We start from the raw sequence: 25457 nt of genomic DNA, 5'->3' as shown, positions 1-25457 counted from the left end.
GTGAGACATTGCGCTGATCTCTTTCCAGTTCTGGACCTGGGTTTCCCTGTCCCGCAAGTGAGGTGGTCAGTCCAGCTGGATCTAAAACCTCTGATCCTCGGAACTTAATCACCTATTTTCTGGCATCCAGAGATAGGAATAAAAAGGGCAAAAAGTCTGAGATTAATACGGGGGCTCCTATGCTTTCACATTCACGTCCTTTTTTAGAGGCATGGAGACGTGCTGAGCCCCTGGGAGGCAGTAGGAGGGCTTGCCGACCGTGACTGTGTGTTACCTAAGCTCTGACAGCCAGTTAACGTCATGGGCACACTCCCACGCTGCTGTGGGAGGGGAAATGCGTGCAATCTTTTTGGAGAACAATTTGGATATTTACCGTTTGGTTCACTGAATACACCCTTTCGGCTAACAGCTCCACTTTAAGGAGTGTACCCCACAAAGATGAGGTGGACGGGTATTACTGTGCTAAGACCAGGCAGGGATTACTCGGCGTGGCGAGGCTGGCCACAGAGAACACGGGGTACCACCCGGGTGCCCACCTGGAGGGAAATTCGTTTGCCGGGGTGAATGCCCCTCTTGGAAAGCATGAGACGGCTCTGTGTAGCATAATACCACACAACATAAGAAACACAACGGAACGTGATACATCGTGGTCACTGAGATACGTATGAAGCCGTAATGCACATGGCAAAGTTGAAAGAGTCTCAGCTGAGTACCCACCCACCACCTCGATTAGCACGTTAACTTTTTACTTTATTTGCTTTATCACGTGTGTCTCTCCATCCATTTGCGTATCTTGCGTATTTTTTAGACGCGAGTCACAGACATCCGACATATATTTTTAGTCGCGAGTAGAAAAATACAATGTAGAGTGTGTATGTGTGTGTCTGATTTTACATATCTAGAAAGATCTACCACAAACTGGTAACAGTACCTGCCCTTAGGGAGGGGAACTCTCGCTTAATTGTTTGCCCTTTCGTTCTCTCGGATTTTGTACTATGCGCATTATTGCTTTTTTAATAAAAAAAAAAAAAAATTAAAATGCATTTAGTTTCATGAGGGGAAGCTATTGTCAAACCTTGCAGGGCTCTCCGTCTACAGTTTCTGCAGACTAGCCCTGCACACACAGAAGCTTGTGCACGTGTGCACGTGTGTGTGTGTGTGTGTGTGTGCACGTGTGTGTGCGTGCATGTGTGTACGTGCACCCACGCCCGGATGCTCTGAGCCTTCAGAGTGAGGGTGGTGCTCGCCTCTCGTGAGATACCACTCTATGTCACTTTCTCATGGAGCTGAAATGTCAGGGTGTGGGGCAAGTGTCTTATGGAGACTCATTATTTAATTTCCAAGAAAGCAGCCGGACGAGGCAGTGTGTTTGCTGCCGTCAGAGAGAACGTAGCACATGGAACACATTAAGGACAGGCAGCCCGTCTGCGTAAGGTTAGCTGTGCTCTCTGAGTGCCCGTGTCTTAGCCTCCCGTACTGTAAACATCTGTGCAACTTCAAATAAATATCCTCCCAGAATCTCAGGCAGCCCTGAATCCTGGTGGAAACCCTTAGCAATGCGGACCAGGATGCATGGGCCGGGGAAAACTAAAACTCCAGGAAAGAAGCACAGCCCCCCGTTAGAAACGCTGCAGGAGGCGTCCTGGCGGGGAGTATCACTTCCTCCTTATAGCACTCAATCAGACCGCTGAGAGGCATCGGTTTTGTTTCTTAAAAGACACAGCAAATGAATAAAATGTCAGAAGAACACACACAAAATTATCCTGATCACATTGAGCAGCACCGTAGGCCAAACGTTCAAACAAACAAACAAACAAAATTCCACAGTGATGCTTGCTGTGTTGAGACAGTTTCTTTCTTTCTCAGGACCTGATGCTTGGCGTGCTAAACTTTGAGCCCGTGGGCCCTGAGGTGCATGTCTGCCCAGCACCGATGCTTTTCCACATATGTTTTAAACCCTTGGAATCACACTCCACATTTTAGAGACAGTAAAATTTTAAAACATCGAGGTGATTAAAAATGTGATGAGTTACATCAACATCTCAGGAAAAATACCTGAAATCCTTATTTCCCGACACATGAAAAGGACTCAGTAGCTAATGAGAGGGAAAGAAAGGTAAGTTGCTAGCATCCTGCTTATTCTGTTTGAAAACATGCATGAGGCCAGTTTTAAACACTCCTTTGGTGAGAGTAACGCTGCGGAAACATTTATTTCAACCAAGCTACACACGTCTGTCCTAGACATACACCTGTATGCGTATACACGTACGTAGCATGCACATTTACACATGCACCTGTACCCATATACGAGTGCACACGCCACGGATGGGATGGAGTCAGGCATTCGACTTAAAGACCGTCTATACTGCAGTATGCAGGCCATCTGTATTTTATTGCGTACCTTAAAAAAATATCCTCGTATTACTAAACTCAAAATTCAATACCCCAAATGGAACTAATTCTACTGGGGAGGGGGATGAGAAAAATGCTCTTTTTCTAGAGAAGAAAAAGTCTCTGGTTGCATCTGCAAACCAATACATCTGCTGTCAGATCACTAAGGCATTTGACAACATCATTTTAGAACCTTTAGTTACTGAGATATCTATAATTAAATGCATTCAGTTCACACTTTGTTCTTGCGGATACCAGCTATTTATCTCTGTCCTCTGAAGAAGCTAATGGTATGATGGGCAAAACATCAAGAATAATTAAGAAAAACGTTGCTATAAACTCTGTCAGAAGAAATATAACTTTCGTCCCGGACCCCAGCTAGAATTCATTTAGACAGGATCTACCCAGTACCAACCATATCTTGCTGAAAAGCGAAAGAAGAGACCCACTAAACAGGAAGCCTTCTCAGCCTGCACTTCAGGGAAAGATCACAGGGCAGTCTGGAGCTGTTCCTCTGACTGTACGTGTGGGAATGGCCTGGATGTGTGCGAGAATCGTTGCCTGTGACTTGCGGGGGGGGGGGGGGGGCGCGGGTAGGTGGGGGGGAGGTATTGGGCGTGCTGCCGGTCGCATGGGCGCCTCTGCCAGGCCCCGGCCGGGGACGGGCTCTCGCGGGCCAGCCGGGCCGCCACACAGAGGCAGCGCTAACTTGCTGCGGCTTGAGCCTGGTCTAGCCATCAGAGCTTCAGGCTTGTCTGCACGATCAAGAGGTGCTAAAATAGAAGTTTTGAGAATGTCTTCTTCAAGGAGTGGCCAGTTAAATGACAAGGAACGGGTCCTTTACTCTGTCGCAGGAAGGGTCTTTCTCCTCTCATAGCCAGTGACGGAAAAAGGGAGAAACCGTTACTAATAAAGAGTGATCTGGAAGCTTAAGAAAGGGGAGTCTGCCTCAAAGAGGCAGCCTCCCAGACTAGCCGTGTCCCCTATCTGCATATCCTTTCGAAATCTCTATTCCGGTTGTCGCCTACATGGGAGTAGTTTTCACCACCGCTCGCCTGTGTCTGGCCCGTTAGTCATCCCCCTGGAGGGGCAGCACATCAGCTCCCCCCATGTCTACCTGTAAACTCCAAAGAGCCACACTCATAGAAGTCGAGGCACCTGTATCTTCGTTAAATCGTACAAGCCTCCCAGTCTTTGCAAGCACATTTACTGCACTGCAAATGGATATCTTGTTATTCATGACAAAGGTATGGAAAACGTGGAGTGTAAAGGAGCCGCCCAAACTTAAGGGGAAGAAATGTTACGGGAACTGCTCTGTCAACCCTAATTGTGTAATTACTTCTCGGCTTGGTCACCTAAGCTCGGAGCAAGAAATAAGAGACAATGGTAATTTCTTACCGCTGAAACGAAGGTGTCAAGCTGTCTGGTGTGTTCTGTGCAAGCAGAGCTAAAGTTTACATTTATATCATGTTACCACAATTACAATCTTCCAGAGCACAGCAAGAAATTAGTGGTAGAAGGTCAGCCCTCACAACAGGCACACCAAAGTGTGCTTGCGCAAATATTTATTTAATTTAGCCAGAGTGAAGGCAGGTCTGCTTTTGGTCACAGTCCCGGCCTCGCGGCTCACCAGTGGAACGGGTGAAAGGCCACCAGCAACTTGCGCACCCACGGCGATAACATAATCTTTAAAAAAACGGTGCTAGTAAGGCGGCTACTAATAATAACTAACCACTAGATGGCTTTCGATTTTTCACCTCTGAGTATCTGCAGGTGAATTGTTCACGGCCTTTGGGGTTGTCTGCTCACCTGGGTAGGAGGCCGGCGTCAAGGCCGCAGGTCCAGGAGAGACCCCGGGAAGGCACGTGGGGCCTGTGCGTGTCTGGGACGGAGAGGGGGCTGTGCGGCTTCTCTCCCTGCCCCGCCCCCCACAGGTGGAGAATTAACTTCAAGGGCACACAGTCCTAGCTTTGGTACCAGCGGCCTTCGGGCAGCTACGAATAAGGACCACGTGCCACCCCCCATTTTCTTTCCCCCAAGTACGAACCACTCCTCATTCTAATGAAAAATAAGAGAGCGGAGGCACAAATAGGAAGAGAGAAAAAAAAAATGAAATTCCATTATAACTGGCTTCCTCAAGCTCCAGCCTAGGATGTGAGTAATCACAAAAACTGTAATATCAGCTTTTTCTGTTTTCCTTACACTGGGTTCCTCCTTTATTTCCTCTCAAAGAGGGTCAAGATCTTTTTCTTTTTTTTTTAATTCATAAAAGCTGCTTTGTGATTACTGAAAGGTTGGTTTCTCTCTGGAATGGCTCTGCCTTCCACGACAGCCTTACGTCGGGGGGCAAAAAGTAAAATCCTCACAAAAATCTCTAAGCAGCGAACCTGACGGACCTCAAGTCTCTTGCCCCACCTCACCTTCAGGCCTTCTGGAAACCTCTAAAGGACAGGGGCAGCACCGAGGGAGCTGGCCCGCACGGCTGGATGGGGAGCTGCACACTGAGGCTTTGGGAGGCGGCCAAGTCCCGCCTGCCAGCTCCCGATGCCCACCACGTCAGTTCCCGGCCCCCCGGCCTGCGGTCTGCCCCATCACCGGCCACAGCTTCCCACCAGCAGCATCCAAATGCGACTTCTCCAATTCATTCCCTCCTCTCCACCATCTCCCGCCCGTAACTGTGACGAGTGCACAGACAAATGTAGGTTGCTGACATGCTGTGTGGTCCACATCCCTTTGCACTTAAAACAGCAATGAGCTTGTTAACAAGTAGTCAAGTTCTATTTAAAAAGGAAAAAAAAAAAAATGTCGGGAACTGTCTCCTATCACTCATGAAGCAGCCCACGCGGGAGGGCGATCCCGGACACAGAGGTGCTCAGAAACATGCTTTCCCAGTAGGTCCCGTTGGCAGGGGGGCAGCTCCGTCTAGAGAAGGTGGCCCGCGCCCCAGGGCATGGGATGCCCAGCACTGGCGTACCCACTCGACGGCCCCATGGCCCCTGGCCCTGAGGGCATAGATGGGCACGTCCCCAACCACTGGTGGCGGGGGGACATGGGAAAGGCAGAACCTGTCAAGCTCATTCCAAGCAGACGAGAGCCTCTGGAAAAATCTTCCTCTACCTTGGAGCGGCCCTACTCAACAGCAGAGTCAAGAGCCACCAAAAGGGCTACCCCATCCACCCTTCCGAGGGCTCAAGGAGGGAAACGGCGATGTGCCCTTGCCCTAAGAGAGACTCTGGCTGAACCAAAGCATCCAAGAAGCAGGGCTCACGCAGGAAATAAGCACAGGGCTATGAACAGCCCTCATGAACTCACCTGGACTGGTACTTTAGAAAACACGTCTGCAAAATCACTTCCACAGCAAGCATTTTAGTATCTACTTTTGGTGCACTGACGAATGAAAAGGGGGCATTAATTTTCTTCCACAGCTTGCAACCATTTATTTATCCTTTTTTTGTCTTTATCACTACTTCACATCCGCTGTGAACTGTTTCTAAAAAGTAACCCGCGTTCCCGTGAACACCTAAACAATCACCGTAATTCTCAACGGATGTGGCTAAAAACGTGCCACAAAACTTTACAACTGCTGTTCTCTTCTGCTTGCTGGGCGCCACTGTAATGGAGGGAAGCAAAACCCTCTGGAGAAGATGCGTTTTCTGGAAATGTCACGGATGTGCAGGGAGAGGGAACCACACACGGCTTCTGGGAACCAGAAGCTGGAGCTGTCTCGCTGTGGCCAAGCATTCTAGCTGGTGCGTGTGTCCACCAGTGGCCACCTACCAGGGCGTCGAAGCTGTCCGGTCAAGCTGTGACAGCCTATTGATTTTCACAGAACGTCCATTTTATATTTCCACCCCGGAGCACGCCGTACCTTCACGAGGAGGGGAGGCTGTTTCTAAGGGCAGAGCTATTGAGCACCTGCCATGCCCGCTTCCCCAACTGCCAAGACACCGCCCCTCCCCCCGCACCCCGTCCAGCGTCTTCTGGGCTGGGACAACCTCAAGGTAGACATAAATGAAACACACGTGCTGCTCTCCCCACTGTGGCTGGGTCCCCAAAAACGAATGCTTCCGTTCACAAAAAATATGTGCACAACTGCCGCCCAAGGGCAAAATTATGCTTCCGTTGAGAAGAGCCTCTGTCGGCTTCTAACCCCATAGTCTAAACCCTGGCTCATCCCCCTCGTTCCTGCAGTTGTCGATGGCGGGCTGCGCCCCGTGCCTCCTGACAATATAATCATCATCAACCGTATTATTGCATCTGGAATTTCACGATATGCTCGGTAACTGATTACGGAGGCCCAGCCCGGAACACGGCGCCCACAAGCTCTGCCACAGTGCCGGTAACCTAACTGCTTTAATACTCCTGGAATGTATAAACAGTGCGAACCGCTGCGTTCCCCACTCTGACACGGCTGCAGGGCCCACGAGGCAAGAGCGTTCTCAGAGCCGAAGGCAATCTCCCCGCGCCCCAGGAATAGCGTCCTCATGAGATGAAAACTGAGATCACGTCTTTGGGGGGGGTAGTGATGGCAGATGACCTACAATCAGATGGGATTTGGGGGGCGGGGGCGATGCACTGAAGTCATCAGCTGTATCCGGGAACTGAGATGCGGAGCGAAAGTTTGCAAGGAGCCACCGCCCATCCCTACCTACTCATTCTCCACGTGGTGGGGATTCCAGTGCAGACAGCGGTGATGCGGGGATTATGCAAAGTGTCACAGTTCACTATTTCTAATTTCGTGAACACCACGATAGGGACGAAAGGTAAAGCAGGAAAAAAGCCATCTTTGGCAGGCCATTACACTGGCTAGCCTCCCCATCTAATATGAGAAAAGACAGGAGAAATAAAATCGAGGGCGAACACCATACCCAAGGTCCCGCCCACCCCGCGCGCCCCTCCGCCCCCAAACAGAGAGAGCCCAGGGCACGGCAGCTGCCCTCCCAACACTTCCTGGACTCAGGAGGAGGCTCCCACAGGGCACAGGAGCCCACTGCTGTTCAAGCCAGAGGGGGCACCTGGGACGGGCACCAGGAGGGGGAAAGGCAGCCCCACTCACCCGCACAAACGCCCAGGAGGCTCTCCCTCCCCCTTGCCATCTTCAACCCACACGGTCCATTTAACCAGCAAATCCTTGGCCAAACTCCTGACAGGCTATCTCTCTAGGCAAATCCATTTTAAACCATCAGGTGAGTACCACCGAATGCTCTGTCTGTAACAAAACACAAACACAAAAAGCAACTTTGCTGATTTCCTCCCAACTTGCACGCAGGGGCCACAAGGGATGAGCCCAGAGGGCTCAGGAGCAGACCCTGCGCCCCTGTGTGGCTGGAGCTGTGAAGCATGTCCGCTGGTGGACCAGGGAGCTGGCACTGGGACCACCTGCGACCCGCCAGGCGCCTTTAACCTTGGCCAGCGAGTTCCCGTTAAAAATGGCCCTGCCATCCACCTCCGCCAGGTTCCCGCGCGAACGCTAATAAGTACTTGTTTGTTGAACTGAAAAATCATTACCGCAGCACACGTCAAGTAATGAAAGATGTTTTCCTTGGAGAAATGTTAAATACTTCACTTCTTTCCCAAGGAACGAGTACATGTGTTTCCAAATAATACCTTTCTCCCTCCCCACCCACACTTCATCAGAAAGTCTGCAGCTCCAGGACCCAATTTGAACAAACTCATGTTGCATGGCTCTGAGAACCAAGAACATGCTGTTATTTTATTTATTTTCCTCTGCCCAGCTGACTATGTGTTTGTTCTATTACTTATTCACCTAACCATCTCAGTAGGAACCTCAGTCACGTAGCACAGTGTCCATGCTGCCTTACTATTTTATACAGAAAAGCGAGAGAAAATAACACCATCGCAGCCTCATATATTACACCGATGTAGTACTCGCTAACTAATATATATGAAAGAGCCATTTTACTACAGGCCTCGAGCAAAAACAAAGGCAGGAAATGGAATGCCAAGAGAGGGGAACATTTCACCACGTGAAACCTGCCGGTAACCCCATCTTCTCCTCCTGCAAATACGAACCCGTGCCCCCTTTTGAAAGCTCTCCGTTAGGCAGATGAGTAATAACAACTGCATCGTAGGTGTTGTGAGGTCTTTCGTGTTTCGGAATGTCTTTACCTACAGGGAGTCACGCTGGTTAATTTGTGCTTTCTTGCTATTTCCGATCTATGGCATCCTAAGGCTCCGGGCAGAGCCAGCCGGGTGGGGCCGAGCCTACTCTGAGTCTATGGCAGCTGAGCTGGGAAAACCCAAAACGACTTCCAGGTAACCTTGTCTCGTGGAACCGTAAGAGGGAAATGCGTATCACGTAGATACGACATTCAAATATCAAGCTGGCGTGGAGGTTGGTGGAGTCCCGTTTTCTCGCCATAACATGACTTTGGACGAGGTGGCTCTACCCCGGAACACCCCTTCAGACACAAGAGACCCATATGTATTCCCCTCCCTTGTCATAGAAACAATAATCCAGGGACAGAGATGCTCAAATGGTGGCCAACATGGGACGCTCACAGAACCAAAACCTCCTCCAAAGAATAAGCAACCTGCCCTTCCCTCTTCCCTCCCCCGACCCCCACCCTCAGCCTCTAGTTTATTTTGTGAGTCACTGAAACAGATGCCAGGGGTTACCTGGGAGGACAAGAAGCGTCAGATCCCAACCACAGCCCCAGAAAAAATGACCTGCGTGAACTTCTCAAAACTTAAAGACTTCCCTTTCCCCTCCCCATCTTTGTTTGTTTTCCTTTTTTAAGAGAAGGCAAATTTCCATCTGATTTCACTAGCACCGAAGGTTGATATTTTTTACCTGTGAGTTTGTAAGTCTGCCAGAAATGATTCCCAGGGAACTGGCTCCCTCTGCCCTCACCTGACGAGCCACCACATTTTGGAATCGCCTTGGCTTGACGTTAGGCAACGTGCTTCCTCAGCAATCGTTTGCAAAGGGGAGAAGGCAACGGCAAAAATTTCTCTTGGAGGGCCGAGAGGAACTACCCCCCGGTCCCTTGAGATCCCCAGGACATCTCAGGGAAGTGCCCAAGCCCGGGCCAGGGATCCATCGACACTGGCCTCCTGGCCCTTCAGCCCGGGCAGGGAATGAATGGGCAAAATGCCCAAGAAAATGTTGAACTTCAAACACAACCACTATGAAGCTAGGAAACTCTCAGTCTGACTGGAGAACTCAGAAGGCCACCAAGGAGATACTGGCTCAAGGACCCAGGTAGTAACTCGAAGTCAAAACCATCAGTTTCCTGGAGGTCAAGTTCGGAATAGAAACACTTCCTCCGGCCACCTGAACAGGTGAGACCCCTGTGAGGGCTCCAGTAAGCCTGGCAGGTGCTTTTTCTTACCTGGGTATTTCTCTCTTTCACACACCCCCCCCCCCCAAAAAAAAAAGGCCAGCATTGTGTCACCCCTAGGGGGCTCCCAGTGCACTATGGAAGAAGGTGGACGTCACAACGCGAGGCACAGCCCCCGGGGACTCCCTTGGGATGCTCGGCGACTCATCTGCGGTGCTGCTGTGTAAGGGGAACCTAGGGATGGAGCTCCCAGTGTTCCGATCTGGTGAACCCTGAAAACGGCGTCCCAACTAAAAAAGTGTTGCTTTCTTCCTTCTCATGAATTCTAATATTCAAGCCTTTTTTCCTCCTGCTAATTTTAGTAGTCCTGCTATTCTTTGGGAAGAGAACGGTGCGAAAATCAAGCATAGTATCCAAAAATAAAAGAGTAGATCTGTTTCAGGGCTTGCAGCATATTTAACTGAAAAGCAACTCCAGATATGCCACTTTCTATCTAGTCTTTAATACGTTTTCCAATTTCTCCAGAATATTTTAGCTTCAGAAAAGGCAAGGATGACTTCCTAATCTATGAATATTTTTTGACACTGAAATGGGCACCCCAAATTATTTCTAGATTGTGATTGGGAGGGTCTTCTCCCTATGTGATGCCAGGTTATCACTCGGGATGGAAGTCACTGATACGCTTCGTGGGGCCACACCAAGATGGATTACAAATTTTCCTTTGGGACCTAGAGCATGTTTTGTTTGGAGCATGTTCCCAGGCAGGTGAAGTAATACAGAGCTCTCTCCATGGAGCCTGCAGTTAGACTGTATGGCATGCTTTTTGAGCCTTCCACCTTCATTTAAGGGAAAAAAAAAAAAAAAAAAAAAAAAAAAGAATTCTTGTTTCATCTAAGGAATTCAGTTCCAGCCCACCAGAACTGTGGAAGGACATGTGGTCCAGGTTAGCAAAGATCCTCGGGTCTGAGGCTCTCTTCAACAGCCTGGCGTGACAGCCAGGGGAGCCCAGAGGACAGAGGCAAGGATGCTACCTGAAGACCCCAGCCCACTCCTCCTCCAGCCAGGGAAGCTGGACATTTGTGACAGAAAGTTAGAACTGTGTCAAGCCCTTCATGCAAACAATAAATATTACTTCTGCTCATAATCGGACTTTTCTCCAGCATCGTCTTTGAATGTTGAACCTTTTTCAATTAATTAAAAACTATGCACTGCAGAGTGCATATTTTATCAGCCCTCAGCTGCTTAAGTGTCTAGAAAAGACCAGGCAGTTTTTCTTTCTTTCTTTCTTTCTTTTTTTTTTTTTTTTCTTCCAGGCAACCCAGAGCAAGTACTTGCAAGGGTCATATCTTTTTAATTATCTTTTCTCTCTTTGATTAATTATTCCGTCTGACAATAGCGTGTTTCTAATGCTATTCACCTGCCTTTGATGATTGACAACTTTTCTGTCTGATTCAGAGCAAACAGCTGCTGCCACAATCGCCTAGCAACCCGGGTGTGATGGATGAGCCCCCAAGATGGATGGCTGCAATAAATCATGTCTCCAGCCATAAAACTGAGAAAAGGGGATAAGAAGAAAAGCGAATGAAAAACAAAACAAGGTTTCTTCCCATGAGTGCACTCAGTTCCTTACCAATTATACCTGAAATGGACTTTGCACCTATTAATAGCAAAGTTTTTCTAATCAGTAAAAATGGGACGATGCCATTTGTATCGAAGGTGTTTACAATTGTTCCTGCAAATTGGCACTCGTACTCCCAATTTCCTCCAACACTGGCCAAGTGCAAGGGCAGAGGATCAAAGTTTTCCTTTCTTCCATGAAGTCTCAGCAAGAAGCAACATCATCTTTTTATAGTCAGATGTGAGTCCAGGTACCGACAAAGGATGTAACTGTGCTTCTACCCAATTTTTGGCACTAGCTGGGCAACATTGCAAGTGAACCCTAAAGTGATCCTTGCATGCAAGGTGTCAGGATGCTAATAAAGTTATTTTAAAATAGAGAGGTGTGTGCACACGTGCACGCGCGCGCACACACACACACACACACACACACACACACACACAAAGTTGCCTGGACTTGGTGAGTGAAAAAGCCACGTCTCCATTTCTTTCTGTTCATGGCAGATGCAGGCTTTTTACATGTCAGGGAAAAGTTTGTCCCAGAAGCAGCAAGATAGGAACATCCAGCCCTTCCGCCAATTCTAGACTCTCATTCCTTTAGATAAAAAACTACTGCAGCCTAAAACTTTCTGTCCCATCAATTTTTTTAAATTAATGTCCACACTCTAAGTCATACAAGGAGCCCTAAATTTAATTAGCAGACCCAAATAAAGTCACATATTTAATAGAACGTCTGCCAATTAAGTGTGCGCTATCGGGGCTCTGCTAGTGAAGAGACTGAGCAGGAAGGCCAGCGGTTTTGTTTTCTTTTTTTTGCGCCCGGGGAAAGCTGGCAGCAAGGGCCTCTGCAGCAGAAGAGGCAGAAAGGCTGGCGCTCGGCTGATTTCTCCCAGCGGCTGGGGGCTCCGTCGGTAAGCCAGCCTGCGTCCCTAACTACTTCCAGTAGGTGGGGGTGTCCGGGAGCACAGCTCAAGGGTGCAAAAGAACCAGAAGTGATTAGCCGGCGGGGCCTGGAAACAGCTGTCCACATCAGTCCTGGTGGGGGTCTGCTGGGGCCTGTGAGGGGGGACAGAGCACAGACACAAGAGGGGAGGAGGCCGCTGGGAGCAGGGGCAGGGAGCCACAAAAGACCATTTTTTATCTGAAGTATTCCTGAGACGTGGAAGTCTGTTTCTTCATTCTGACACTGCTAACCAAGCCAACCAGTATTTTTTGAATAGTTATATTGGGCTAAGCTTTTCAGATACAGATTTAAAAAAAAAAAAAAAAAAAGCATGTCACAGAGTTGAAAAAATCAGGCAAGGGTCCTGGCTTCAGCAACTGCAGCTCTGTTTATATTTTAATGTTTCGTACGTGACTGCCTCTGTCGGGGAAGAGAGGGAGAGAGGGAGAGGGAGAGGGAGAGAGAGAGAAGTTGCCTGTTAGCTTTAGCGTAAATCACAGATACTTCATTTTTCCCTTGGAAAAACGTCCTTGGAAATTATTCAAAATTAAAACCTCCCCCTCACTTTTTTAGGGGGGCGGTGTGTCTTCTATATTGTAAATGGGAGGGCTCGTGTCTGGTCAGCAGCAATGAGAACCCAAGGCCAATCGATGGAAATATACACACACACACACACACACACACACACACACAGGCCCCTACCCTGCTCCAGCTCGTCCAACTCTCAAGTTACAGGTTTACACGGCAAGTCTAAATAATATTCAAAATGATAAATGGTGCCCTAAGCCCAGCATCTAACATCAATCTTTTCTTAAGGAACATCCATCTTCAATAATGCACGTTTGAATCATGTGAAGCCAGGAGCCCTGAGATTCATTTATACCACCCCTCACAAGCCAGGGTGGCTTGAATGATACCTGTCAGCCCTGGTTTGTTGTTGTTGTTGCTGTTGCTGTTTTCCTTGACTACTAAAGGGAAAAAAAAAAAAAAAAAAAGAAGGAAAAGGAGAAAAGGAATGGGGGTGGGGGGAGAGTCAGAAGAGCGTCAAAGGCCGAACAGTGTGGTTTAGCAGATAATACGAAAGAACATAACCTCTTCCCTGCCTCTGCCAATCTTGGGCCCGCCACACACCCAGCCAGCCATCCACACGGAGCAGGCTCTCGCCTCTCCTCGCCCCTGCCTCTCCACCCTCCTCCCGGTCCCTCTCGCCAAATCAGCAGCCTCTCTCTGCAAGCCAACGGTACAGTACTGGGAGGAGGAGACAGCATCACATGGACTGGGCTTCCCTCCCCTCCCCGTTGTCTGGCTGGGGCCCATATGATAAATGACATATGTCATTCTGTCAGGAGGGAAGGGTGGGTCAGTGATGTATGACTCCGCTGAAAAGGAAATCGACTGTTTGGCATGGTGCAGCTCTTCTCCACCAGGATTTAGTTCCAGAACTCTGAAATGAATTCTCCGACGTTTCAAGTGCATACTTAGGGCAGGCTGATGGGAGGCCTGGGGAAATCGCACTTTATCCTCGCCCTGCCCTTCCAATGGCAAGGAAAAAAAAAAAAAAGCTTCTGCCACTGGATACCTGCAAAAGGCCACGCGCGTGTCAAAGTCCCCAGCAGTCACACACCACGGGTTATTAAAAATGTGACTCGGGGAAAAAAAAAAAAAAAAAAAAAAAAAAAAAAAAGAAAGAAATTAAGTGGAGAGTAAGGTTAGTCCTTTTATTTATTTATTTTTTAATGGCAAAGGGCTGACACAAAAGCAAGATAAAAATTAGCATGTTTGAAGTAATCGTCCCGCAGCTTGACATCTGCATAGTAAATTTTAAAGGAAAAAAATGTGTCAGACAGCCATGAGCCGCTTCACCCTCCCCCCTTTCATTAGCTCACTGCCAGGGTGGCACTGCTGAACCTCATTACGGCAAGAGGATTTATGAAGCTGAACCCAATGGCAAAGAAAAGGCATCTGTCAATAATTGTAGGGAGCTGCACTCACAGCTTTGAAATCTCATTAAGTATGCAGTTATCAGGCATAAAGATCAAAAACATTACTCAACTCCGACAGAATCTTATGGAGGAACATTAATTAGCAACAGGCCTACAGTACAAAAAAAAAAAAAAGAAAGAAAGAAAAAAAAGAAAAAAAAAAAAAAAAAACACAGACTTCCTCTCACACCTGCCCAACCCACAAACCTAAAGCAACACTCCCCCTCCCGCCCGAAAAAAAATAATTCCAGGCATCTGAGACTGATCAAGAACATGAAACAGGAGAGAAGCACACAGAAAGAAGAGGGAGGGAAGGGGTGAGAGGCGGTAGGGAGGGAGGAGAGAGGGGGAGGGCGGGGAAATTCGGTTGAGAAAGGCTTGGCTGTGAGAAGAGAAAAGGAAGAAGCTGTCAAACTTGAGAAGGATGTCAGTGCTGGCCCTGATTACAGGGGCCCATGGAGTTCTCAGACCTTTTATCATCCTCGCCATCAAAACCAGCCAAGGCTCACCGCAGGAGGGCTGGTGACTGCCTGACTGCAGCCCAGGCCAGCGCCAGGGACCCAGGACCCTCTCACCTGGCAGGCAGGGTGCCTTAGGCCCAGCGCCCAGGAGGCAGGCCCTGCCAGCCCGTCTGTGGCAGCACCTTGCTCTCTGCCGGCCTGGTCTGCACCCAGCTGACCACAGCCACGGCCAGACCCAGCTCTGCGGGTCCAGGGCACAGTCTAGGGACTCACGGCTGTCACTGTCCATCTCACCGCCATCTGAAAACACCCCGTTCCTCCTCCAAAGAGATTTTGGCATCCTCTCTGCTCACACGTACACTTTCTCTTATTTGGTTTCTGTGTATGACTGACTCATACGCTTCGTCGCCTATAACACACTGAAAAATAAAATATAAATGTGGGGAATTCACATCCAAACTCTCACGCCGACACCAGGTCACGAGGCTTCGTGACCTCTGTAGCACACGGGACAGGGTGCAAGCTGACGACGGGATCACATGGATGCCCGAGCGAGTCTGACTCCAGGATGTCCACAGAAGGAAAAAAAAAAAAAAAAAAAAATCAAACGACAAGCTTCTTTAACCACCACGTCCTCCATCTCCTGCAAGCTGCACTGGCAAAGAGTAATTTACACATGTTTGGAAACATCCCACAAGGAGGATGTGCTTGGGGTCTCAGGCAAAGTTCTCTTCTCTTCTCTGGTAGCCCGCATCTAGGGTAGGCGCACCGAGGCCTGGGGAGGGGTCACAGATACCACTCAGGTTCTGCCCAAAGGCAACATCGCCCCTGGCATGTGGTGCGACAGTTAGGCACGGCCCCCCAGGATCCCCCGGGAAAGGTGTAGAATACTAACTGTAATGATAATAAACCATATATTCTGTACCAATGTCTCTCACAGAAAGGTGGCCTTCTCTGGTTACCCACGAGCATGTGCTTGAATGCGCCTGTGCGCTCCCCCTGCCACACACACACACACACACACACACACACACACACACACACACTTCCCATAATCCCACACCATGAGAAAACCTTCAGAACAGCACTCTTTGGACCTAAAACCTTTGCCATCTCTCGTCTCAGAGTGCTTCTCTCCCTCCTAGGCCACCCTCTTACCTCATTCCATGGCCACTTCCGGGAAGCCTTTACCCCTCTCCTCTACAGAAGATAATGGTCACCTTTTCTAATTAGCCACATCTTTGAGGAAAAGGGCATTAAGATTCCTAGGCAACCAGCTTGGAGATCTCTCCAAGACAAGGCCCATCCTTTCCAATAAATGACTCTCCTTTGGAATATCAATGAACACGGCTCGGATAAATTGTCACCTATGGCCAAAACCAGTTAAGAACACTGGTCTATAAGCCAGACTTGATGAGAAGGAATTTTAGTAGTAGTGTTACAATAAGGTGTTTATATTTTTTATGTGCTTACCATATTACCTTTATTATGTGTAACATCAAAGTGATTATAGCAATTACATCTAACAGAATTAATTACAGAACTTCCCATCATTCCAGGATACATAATGCATTAGAGGTAAGCCAAAGAAAGAAAACATCTTGATTGTAGTAACTATTGTTGGTATGTATTTTCCCCAGCAGCAATGCCAAAGCAACGGCAGCTTGCAGGAAGAACAGGGTAATGGAAACTGAGAGGTTTAATAGGAAATGAGGTATATTTTCTTTAAATTAAGTAACACCTCTGCCTAATAATATGTTGGTGCTATTGGACATATAAAATCAATTTAATTTTTTTAAGTGTAAATCTTTAAAAGGCTCTAGTTAATCCCACCAACCAATGTTACTACATAAAGGAGAAAGCACATGGGTGAAAGACTTACAAGTCTTTACGTATGCAAAATAAATTCACTCAAGGCTTCATTAATATTAATTTAAATTCAAAACCCATTTACATTAAATTGTTCATTAAAAATTGCCTATTTTATGCAACATGCATTTCTCAAAGAACTCAGAGGAAACTGAATACATAGGACTAGATTTAATGATGAGAATGGTAAAAATCAAAAGTAAATGAATTGGGGTCATTTCACGTATATTACCAAATGGCGCGTTGCCCTCCATTAAGGATGGGTTCCAGTTTGGGGAACATCAAACGCTCAGAGTATCTTGCTTTCCGCCACCATGCACTTGTAACCACGACCTTCTGGTCTACCCAAGAATAAGAAGAAAACAAGTCCCACTCGTGCGATGAAGAGGGCAGTCCATTCAAACCTGCACTTGGAAAGGGAGCAGGTCCCACCTCAGAATCCCAGCTGAGGGATTCTGAGCTCAGGTCTGAACTCACAGACCTTGGAGAGTTAGGCTTGCTTTTCAGAAAACGTACATTAGTTAGCATTTGCTGGTGTACCTCTTGGTTTAGAATGAATGGTTTCTCTCTCCCTTTCACTCCCTCCCCACCCCCCCCACCTTTGGGAATAAAGCATTGCCCCCCCCCCCCCCCCCGCAGTGCTTTATTCCCAAAGCAAGGGGACCAAGATATGATGACAAGGACTTGGTAAGTTCCTTGCTTTGGCGCCCTCCCCCTGAAGACAATCTGAACTTACACTGTTTCCCCAACAGCTGTTCTGGATGAAGAAAACACCGTCATAATTAATAACATGTGTCCTGACAGTATGAATTAATAATTTATCATTAAGCCCAAACAAATTGAAATTATTCTTCAAGAGCCACACCTTTGCACATCTGAGAAAACAAGGTATGAAGGTGGTCGAAAAGTCCAGGTAATGTGACCTTTAGAGAAATGCCTTTTTACTCCCCTCGATACATCACTGGGGCCACTCCTGTTGAAACACTAAAATAATTTACAGAATTGAAAGTAATTAAACCCAAGAATCTAAGTGCTGATCAAATCAAGTGTATGTGCTTGAAATGTCTTCTTTTTTAAATGGGGCTTATAAAATATTCAATATTTGGTCAAGGACACTATGTAATCTTTCTAATAAAGATTCCTAAATCTAGAGTATGACAGTTGTTCAGGCAAGTGGTCATAAGCAGATTATACTCTATAACTTTTTTTTTTTACTTCCAAAAATGCAGACCTTTATTCTAGCTACAAATAGGAAACTGAATTTTTATGTCCATGTCTAATGTAATTGTTTACCAATGTCAAAAAATTAGAGAAAGCTACCAAGCCTGCGTATCCATTCTCTGCAATTCAGGTAAAAAATCTAGAAGGGGGGGGGGGGGGCGGGGAAACATATTCATAGCCATTGTTTAGTAGGATTTAAAAATTAATTTAATGACTAACTGCAAATACTGGAAACTAGAATTAATCTGTCTGGATTTTTTTAAAGGCTTACAGACATTTAAATGCATGTATCGGGACACTTTATCAACCTAACATAAAATTGTCATCTTATCTTATTATATGACTATTTTATGCATGTGTCAAAGAATTTTAAAATGACTGCCTGTCTATTGAGTCTAATTACAACTGCACATTATCTGTCTAGATGTACCAGTCCATATCATTGTTACCAAATACAATATATTGTATTCACCTTTCATTTTTAACTTCAGACAGAGAAACCACAATTTGGAGCGTAACTAAAATACACACACACACACGCACGCACACACAGTGAACACCTGAGAAGGTCTGGGCTCAGTGATGCCACTGTTCTGCTCTGTCCTGCTCCTCCCCACGGGCTGTGGGGAAATGCTGCAGGGGTGTCACAAAACAGCTGCTGTGACAGAAAGGCCCCTCTACTTAACTGGGCTGCACACAAACACAGAAGGGTACACACACACCCTACTTCTTTTCTTTTTCTTTTTCTTTTCTTTCCTTTATTTATTTTTATTATTATTTATTTATTATTATTTTTTTTTTTACTACCAGACCAAAGCTATTTTTATAGTTTGTCCAGCGACAGGCAGGAATAAAAATGGGCCAGCAGGAAAGCCTCACAAACTGCCCTCGGAAGACATGTCCCTGGATTAACATGGCTGTTGGGCACCAGGACTGGGACTCGGCTCCTCTCCCTTCTTGTTCCCTTCCTGTGACTGCAGCCCTCACCCCGGCCTGGCTCTGCCACAAGCAGAGTCAAAGGGGGGGAAGCCCCCCCCCCAAAGCGGTGCAGGCACTTTGCCCTCAAGGTGATCCTTCTCCTTCCAGACACCCCAGGAGTGGAGGTGACATGGTCGGGGGGGGGGGGGGGGGCGGAAGGGCTTTAATTCTGGGAACTCACCTGGGCTTCCCGGCAACCCCACGGCCCTGAGCAGCCACCTTTCATTGTAATCTCTTTACAAAACAATCTTTGGTAAAAAGAGGGAAAACGCAGACGTGTGAGACAATTTAGGGAAGAGTACTGATACGTCAGTTATTGACTATCGCTCGCTTATGAGCGCGCTCAAGGCAACACTGAGAACAAAATGACAACATCCACTGCTCACAATCAAGTGTGGCCCTGGAGAGCACTGAAGCCCTAACTGACAGATGTCAAGATAATGGGGGCACAGCAGCTGATTCTGGAAGATTCTCTTCCCTAGGTGGACGTCCAGGGGGACAGCCTTTGCCTCCTGCCCTCTTTGTTTTTCTCCCTCATCTTCTTGATTTTCCTTTTTAAAATTTGCATTGTTCCACCCATTTTGTAGGAAAATGAGAGTCGGGGGGGGGGGGGGGCAGGAATCACAGAGCAGCCGAAACCAGTCATTTTGTCACCTTGCTACAAGGCAGAATACTTGCCCAAAGGAGAAACGTGTGGCAAGCTTGAGAGCAAATATATTCCCAAGGCCGACGCCGAAATGCCCTTCTGAACGCTCCACATGCCTCTGACAGAGAAAAGGAAATCTCTCTGGAGCCGCCCAATGTGTGGCCCAGAGTCAGGAAGGCCAGGGTGCACTAGTGACCAGCAGGTGCACTCCCTTTCAGGCATGCCCACGTCTCCTGGCAATGCAAACCCCCTCTGCCTTGCCACAAGCCCATCCTACCCCGGGGGACCCACAGCGATCTGTCACACTAGCCGAACCCAAGGGGTTCAAACCACTTTTGTACAAGTGAAGATACTCAAAGGTTTACCCTGTTGACGTGACCACCTAAGAACTCCTTGGAAGATTATTCTCTTTCAATGAATAAGATTCAAAACGGTCAGTGACGAGTTGTTGTTCCTTGAGGACCGGTTTTGTTTTGTTTTGTTTGCAAGTTTCGGCAATTTTTTTAAATGATTTTACAGTCCCCCCCCCCCCCCAGAAAATGGATATGAGTGGATAAAACGCTATCTGCTATGAAACACTGCTCCAATTTTTTTTTTTCTGGTATCTTCAAAGAATATGTGGTTTAAAAAACGTGACGCACGGGCAAGAGTCACATTTTAAGCAAGGGACAATGGTCATTTCGCCCGAAGGACACTGGCCTCTGCAACCCTGTTCCTCTGAGGCAGCAACATCTGTCCAGCACAAACGTACGGCCCTTCGAAATTACACGCGTGGAGAAAGGACGCTCCTGCCCAGGTTTCTCTTCGGCAGGTGAAGAAATGTCTCTCTCCTTTTGAGAAAAGGCACTAAGCCATGCATGATTTCCGTTAAAAAAAGAAAGAAAGGAGAAGAAAAGAAAAGAAAATCCTCAAGCACAGAAATACGTCTTTTCAGGGATTCTTGGAGCCTGCTTTGGCCTTCTGGAGAGCAGTGGTACATTTGGCCTAGATATAAAGACTGTGTGCACCTGTGTGCGACGTCTGCACGCCTTACCCAGCTCTCAGCCCTTTGTGGTTGTTATTCTACCCCAGACCATTAAAAGGGCCCTAATTCCTATGACATGATTATCCAGGTACCAAAGCCCATTTGTCACCTGCAGCAGAAAATTGAGTTAATGCACAACTAAAGGCAGCCAGGACTGTGTAATATCAACTTGATTACATCAAACTAGCTGCAAACCTAATTCTGCTGGATGACACTGTGTCGAGCTTGTCATCTCCAATCATTAAAGCTGTCAGGGATCCATCAGGTTTACAGCTAATTAGGTGAACACTAATGAAGCTGGCAAAACAACTTTTCTTTTTTTATGGCTGAGCGGACCTTTCAGTTTGGAGGGGAAAAAAAATTCTCGAGTATTCTCAAGGTTGCTGGGGACTGGATTTCCAGTTACCAATCAGCAGACATCTTTCTTTTTCCCACTCTCTCTCTATCAGTGCAAAGCAATCAATTTGTCATCACTCCCAGGATGCCACAAAAGCAGGCATGAACCTTATAACTTGCAGCTGTGAGAACTGAAAACGGGAGGGAAAAAAATGGGAAGTTTCTTGTCCAACCAACCAACAAACAAAAACCTCAGACAGCTCACTTATTGGCCTGTGCATACTTAGCTCAGGCCTCAGTGTGGAGGGTTCTTTCTTTCTCTCTCTCTGTCTCTCCCTCTCTTTTTTTTTTTTTATTCCTCCCCTCTTCCTAAATAAGTAGCCCTTCAGACATTCTCCACCCCCTCCTCCACACGTCCATTAGGCAGAAGCATTCTGATAAAGTAAATCCAAAACCAGGGTATGGGAAAGAAAGAAAGCACTCAGGCTGCCAACTTCTGATTGACCATTAAGCTATTGATGAATGTGCCTGTCAGGAGAGAGACAATTAAATCAAATATGAAACAAAGTCGTTTTGACGGGTCATTTTGATAGAGCAAAACCATTCTTCCATCTCCTATTAGCCGGGCAGTCAAGTTTTTATATAATGAATATTTCTTAACTGACCTGAGATTTCCTGGCTGGCTTTTGTAAAAGGTGCAGAAAGGTTAGGGAACAGGTTGCTTTAAGATAGATAGATAGATAGGTGGATAGATAGATAGATAGATAGATAGATAGATAGATAGATGGATGGATAGATAAAATCAACAGGACCTTTCCTCCGCTAACATTTTTAGCAGGAAGTTATCAGAGAAGAGTCTCAGATTGGCAAGGTGGGGGAGAAAAAGGTGAAGCCACCGGAGAAAGAGTTCTAACCTAAATGTAAAGATGTAATCACATATGGTTCATTTGATTGAGGCACACAGATACCTTAAAATGTGCATCCAAAAAGGAAAGAAAAAAATTTCAAAGACTGGAAGAAGCCCAAGACACTCCTACTGCCCAACTTTGTGAAGGAGTCCTCCAAAGTTTTGGAGTTTATTTTGGGCAGATAAGCTCACTGCCTGAGCTTGGAATTTAAAGGAGAGGGTAGAATGGACAAGAAGCACCAGCCAGGAGGTGACCTGAGTGGCAGCACCCTCCCCATAACCACTGCTGGGATTTTCAAACTTCCTAAATTTGGGCAACACCGAGGACAGACAGCAAAACCTGCCGTACGTGCCCCAAACCAAGTCTCCTTTCTTCTAGGGTTTTCTTAAGGCAGGAACGAGAAAGTACATTTCTGGAAAAAAAAGGAGCGCGTTCCCTCTGCGTGACCCTGTGTAAGGAGACTCCGGGGTGCATCCAGGGTGGGCTCCGCCAGCAGGGCCGGCTCCCATGATGGAAATGACCATCCCTGTCACCCCCAGGGCTACTACAGGCACTCAGGGGGCGGCACAGGTACAACGCCTTCATCCAAGTGGGGCGTCAGGCAATGCCCTGACCCTTCCCTCTGCTCTCCCTTCCTCCACTAAAAGAAAAGAGCAGAAAAGACACGAACCTCCACTTAACCCTCCGATTTCAGGCAGCATCTGAACCTCTGCACATCTGAGTGTTACTCATATCAAAATACATCCCATCCACATGTGGTCCTCTCAGCAATCCGTCCCAAATCCCCGAACTTCCACTGACAGGGCCCTAGTGACGTCACAGAGCTTGGCCTCACCATTGGGAGTGATTTATTGATGTTTATTGGGAATGAATAGATCAAAGGCAGCAGCATGACGGGCGATCAATCAGTCATCAAATCAAGGGTGGCAAAGGGCCAGAAACCCTTCTTCCAGGCAACATACCCCCAACTGACATTATTGCAAAATAATGTTATGTGTGTGGGTTTTGTTTTGTTTTCAATGATGCTTTTTCCAGAAAAGAAAAAAAAAAAAATCGGCTCAATCTTAACAGGAGTTGACATCCTGGCAAAAAAAAAAAAAAGAAAGAAAGAAAGAAAAGAAAAGAAAAAGAAAACCGGGGGTTGGGGGGGGGGGTGGGAGTAGACAGGCACGTCCCAGAACTAAGTGCTACGAGGAGGTGAGGGTGGGAGAAGCAGTGGAAGGAGGGGGTGGGGGTAAGGGAAAACAAACACGGATAGAGGAAACGCCAGCATCTAACAGTGACTTGACGGTCATCTGACAATACGGAGACCCAGCGCGCTCTGCCTTCCACCGCTTGCCCGCTTTGGGCCCAATAAATGAAGAATCAATCGGATTAGCAGTAAGGTGGCGGAAGGGATCCGCTCGCTCACTCGCCAGCTCTCTTTGGCTCGGCAGACACCGGGCTGTCCCCCCGCCGGCCGGCCGCGGGAGGACACGGAAGGTGTCCCAGGGAACTCAGGTGACCCCGCCCGCCCCCACAGAAAGAGCCCGAAGAGGGCTCGTTCCCATCCCCTCCGCAGCCGGCGAGCTGAAGAGGCAGGGACCCAGGCGGGCTCAGTTAGCCCCCGAGCGCGCGCGGCTCGCGAAGTGGGTGCGAGCCGGGGCAGGGCGAGCGCGGCGGGGCGTCCGGGGGGCGCCCGGGACGCGAGGCGGGCGCACGCACCCAGAGAGCAGAGCAGCGAGCGAGCCTGGCGCCCCGGAGTTACTCTGCGCGGGCAGAGGAAGAGGGGCGAGGAGTGGGGCGAGGAGCCGGGTCGCCGCCGGCCGGAGGCGCACGGCAGCGAGAGGAAGAGGAGGAGGAGGAGAGGAGGAGGAAGGGGAAGCGGCTCGTACCTGCTGCGCGCCGGGGCGCCTGCTGCTTCCTCCTCGGCATGATGCTCCTCCGGCGACTGCCACTGCCGCCGCCGCCGCCGCCGCTGCCGGGCTGAGGAGAGGGAGGGAGGGGCGGCGGGCCCGCGGGGGGGCGAGGCGGGCCGGCTCTCAGCCTCCCCCCCGGAGAGCGGCCGCCCGCAGGATGCTGCTGCGCCCCGGCTCTCCGCGTCCCCCCCTCTCCGCGCTCCGCCGCGATCCCCGAACGTGCGGAGGGAAGAAGGAGGGCGGGCGAGGGAGGCGCGGGGAGGGAGGAGCGCGGGGGGAGGAGGAGGCAGAGGAGGAGGAGGTGGTGAAGGAGGAGGAGGAGGAGGACCGCGCTGCCGGCGGAATGGGAAGTTTGACAAATCGCTCCAGAGGCCCGAGGAGGAGGGGGCGGGGAGGAACGGCGGCCCTGCCCCCCCCCCCGCCCCGTCCCCAGACGAGGTGCGCGGGGTTCGGGGCCGGGGGGCGGGGAGAGGGGGAGAAGGCGGGCAGAGGGGTGGGAGGAGGAGCGCGGGAGCGGCCCCGGCTGGTCCTGCCCCGGCCCCCGCCCCCGGGCAGGGGGTCACGGCATCCGGGGGGGGCGCTCAGCCGCCGCCGCGGCCCGGGGCTCAGCGGTCCAGTCTTCTGCCCGCGGCGCGGCTGGAGCGGCGGCGTCGGCAACAGGCAAGCTTAAAGGAAAAGGAGATGATCGTGTCACTCGCCCGCCCGCGGGGGCGCCGCGCCCCCGCTCCCGGCCCCGGGCCTGTCTAGGACCCCCGCCCCGTCCGGGGAGGGGGTGCCGCCCCTCCGCCCCCGCCCTATGCGCGCACGCAGGGGCGCGGCGCCGGCCCGGCCCAGCTCGTCCCGGGGCGCTCGCTACCCTCTCCCGCCCCTCTTCCCCACCCAGCCTCGCCCCCTGGCCGCCCCCGGCTGCCCCGCCCGTGCCGCACTCCTCTCCACCCGCCGCGTCCAAAGCCCCCAGCTTTCTCGCCGGGCCTGGGCCCGCACCCCCCGGGATGCCGGGGCCCGCGGGCGGGCGCCGGCGCCCTCGAGGGAGGAGGCGGGCGCGGGCCGGAGTGGGTGGGGGCTGCTCCCAGACCCCGCGCCACCCGGGCTCCTCCCCCGGGACCCGCCGCAGCCACTTCCCCCAATTTTTTTTTTTCCCGGGCAAACTTTCCCGGGCCCGTCCCGGGGGTCGGCGTGGGAGGGGGGTGCCTCCAAGTTTCCTCCTCCGCACGGGAAGATCAAGGTCCTTCCGCCCCCCACCCCGCCCTTCGCCCCCTAGGCGCCGGGCCGCGCCCCCCACCCCAAGGGCTGGCAGATCCGAGGGCGGGACGGGAGGGGGGGGGGTGTGGGTGGGGGCGGGGGAAGGAACTCGGGCTCCCAAGCCCATCCCCCGCCCCAGGGCGCCCCCCGAGAGGGGGCCACCGCGCCCAGCGCCCGGCTTGCCAGCTGTACGGGGCGAAAAGAATTGATTATTGATTGGGTGATTGGGGTCGCTGAGGCGCCGAGCGGGCCAGACCGGCGGGCCGCGGAGAGGAGGAGCTGGCAGGGCTGCGTTGGCGGCGGGGCGACGCGGGCTCACTTACGAGCGGCCGCGAGGGCGCGGGTGGGCCGGAGCTCATTGGGACGACCCCCGGGCGGCGGCGGCTGAGCGAGAGCCTGAGCCCGAGCGGCGCGGGCGGCGGCGCATCGATGCGCTGCGGGTTCGATTGCGTCTCCCTGGGCCAGCTCTTGGGCCGGGAATGGGGCGGCCGCGGCGGGTCTGGCTCCGGGCGCTGCCGGGCGGCGGTGGTGGGGGGTGCGGGGGCGGCCGCCAGGCCCAAGGTCCCCGAAGTGGCGCTGCTCCTGGGCGCGCCGCTTGGGGCCCGGAGGCTCCCCTGGGCCCCGCGTCCGATAGTCC

General features: G+C 50.1%; 1 protein-coding gene across 2 annotated transcripts in view; it reads right to left on the bottom strand.

The window, feature by feature from the left end:
- Positions 1-25382, bottom strand: part of TSHZ3 (teashirt zinc finger homeobox 3) — a 70656-nt gene extending 45274 nt beyond the window's left edge. The window contains exons 1-2 of one of the 2 annotated variants that reach the window (XM_058709535.1): positions 25144-25382; positions 23555-24243 (exon numbers count right to left, since the gene is read on the bottom strand). In XM_058709535.1, the coding sequence (XP_058565518.1) occupies positions 23555-23594 (40 nt within the window). In that variant the 5' untranslated portion in view covers positions 23595-24243; positions 25144-25382. Of the gene's footprint in view, positions 1-23554; positions 24244-24504; positions 24802-25143 lie in introns of those variants that run through there. The other variant, XM_058709536.1, reaches the window with a different exon arrangement.
- Positions 25383-25457: the final 75 nt, after the last annotated feature.

Source organism: Neofelis nebulosa, chromosome 17, assembly GCF_028018385.1.
Source record: "Neofelis nebulosa isolate mNeoNeb1 chromosome 17, mNeoNeb1.pri, whole genome shotgun sequence".
NCBI lineage: Eukaryota > Metazoa > Chordata > Mammalia > Carnivora > Felidae > Neofelis > Neofelis nebulosa.
Note: the sequence above shows the minus strand (reverse complement) of the source record. Positions and strands in the feature narration are given on the sequence as shown.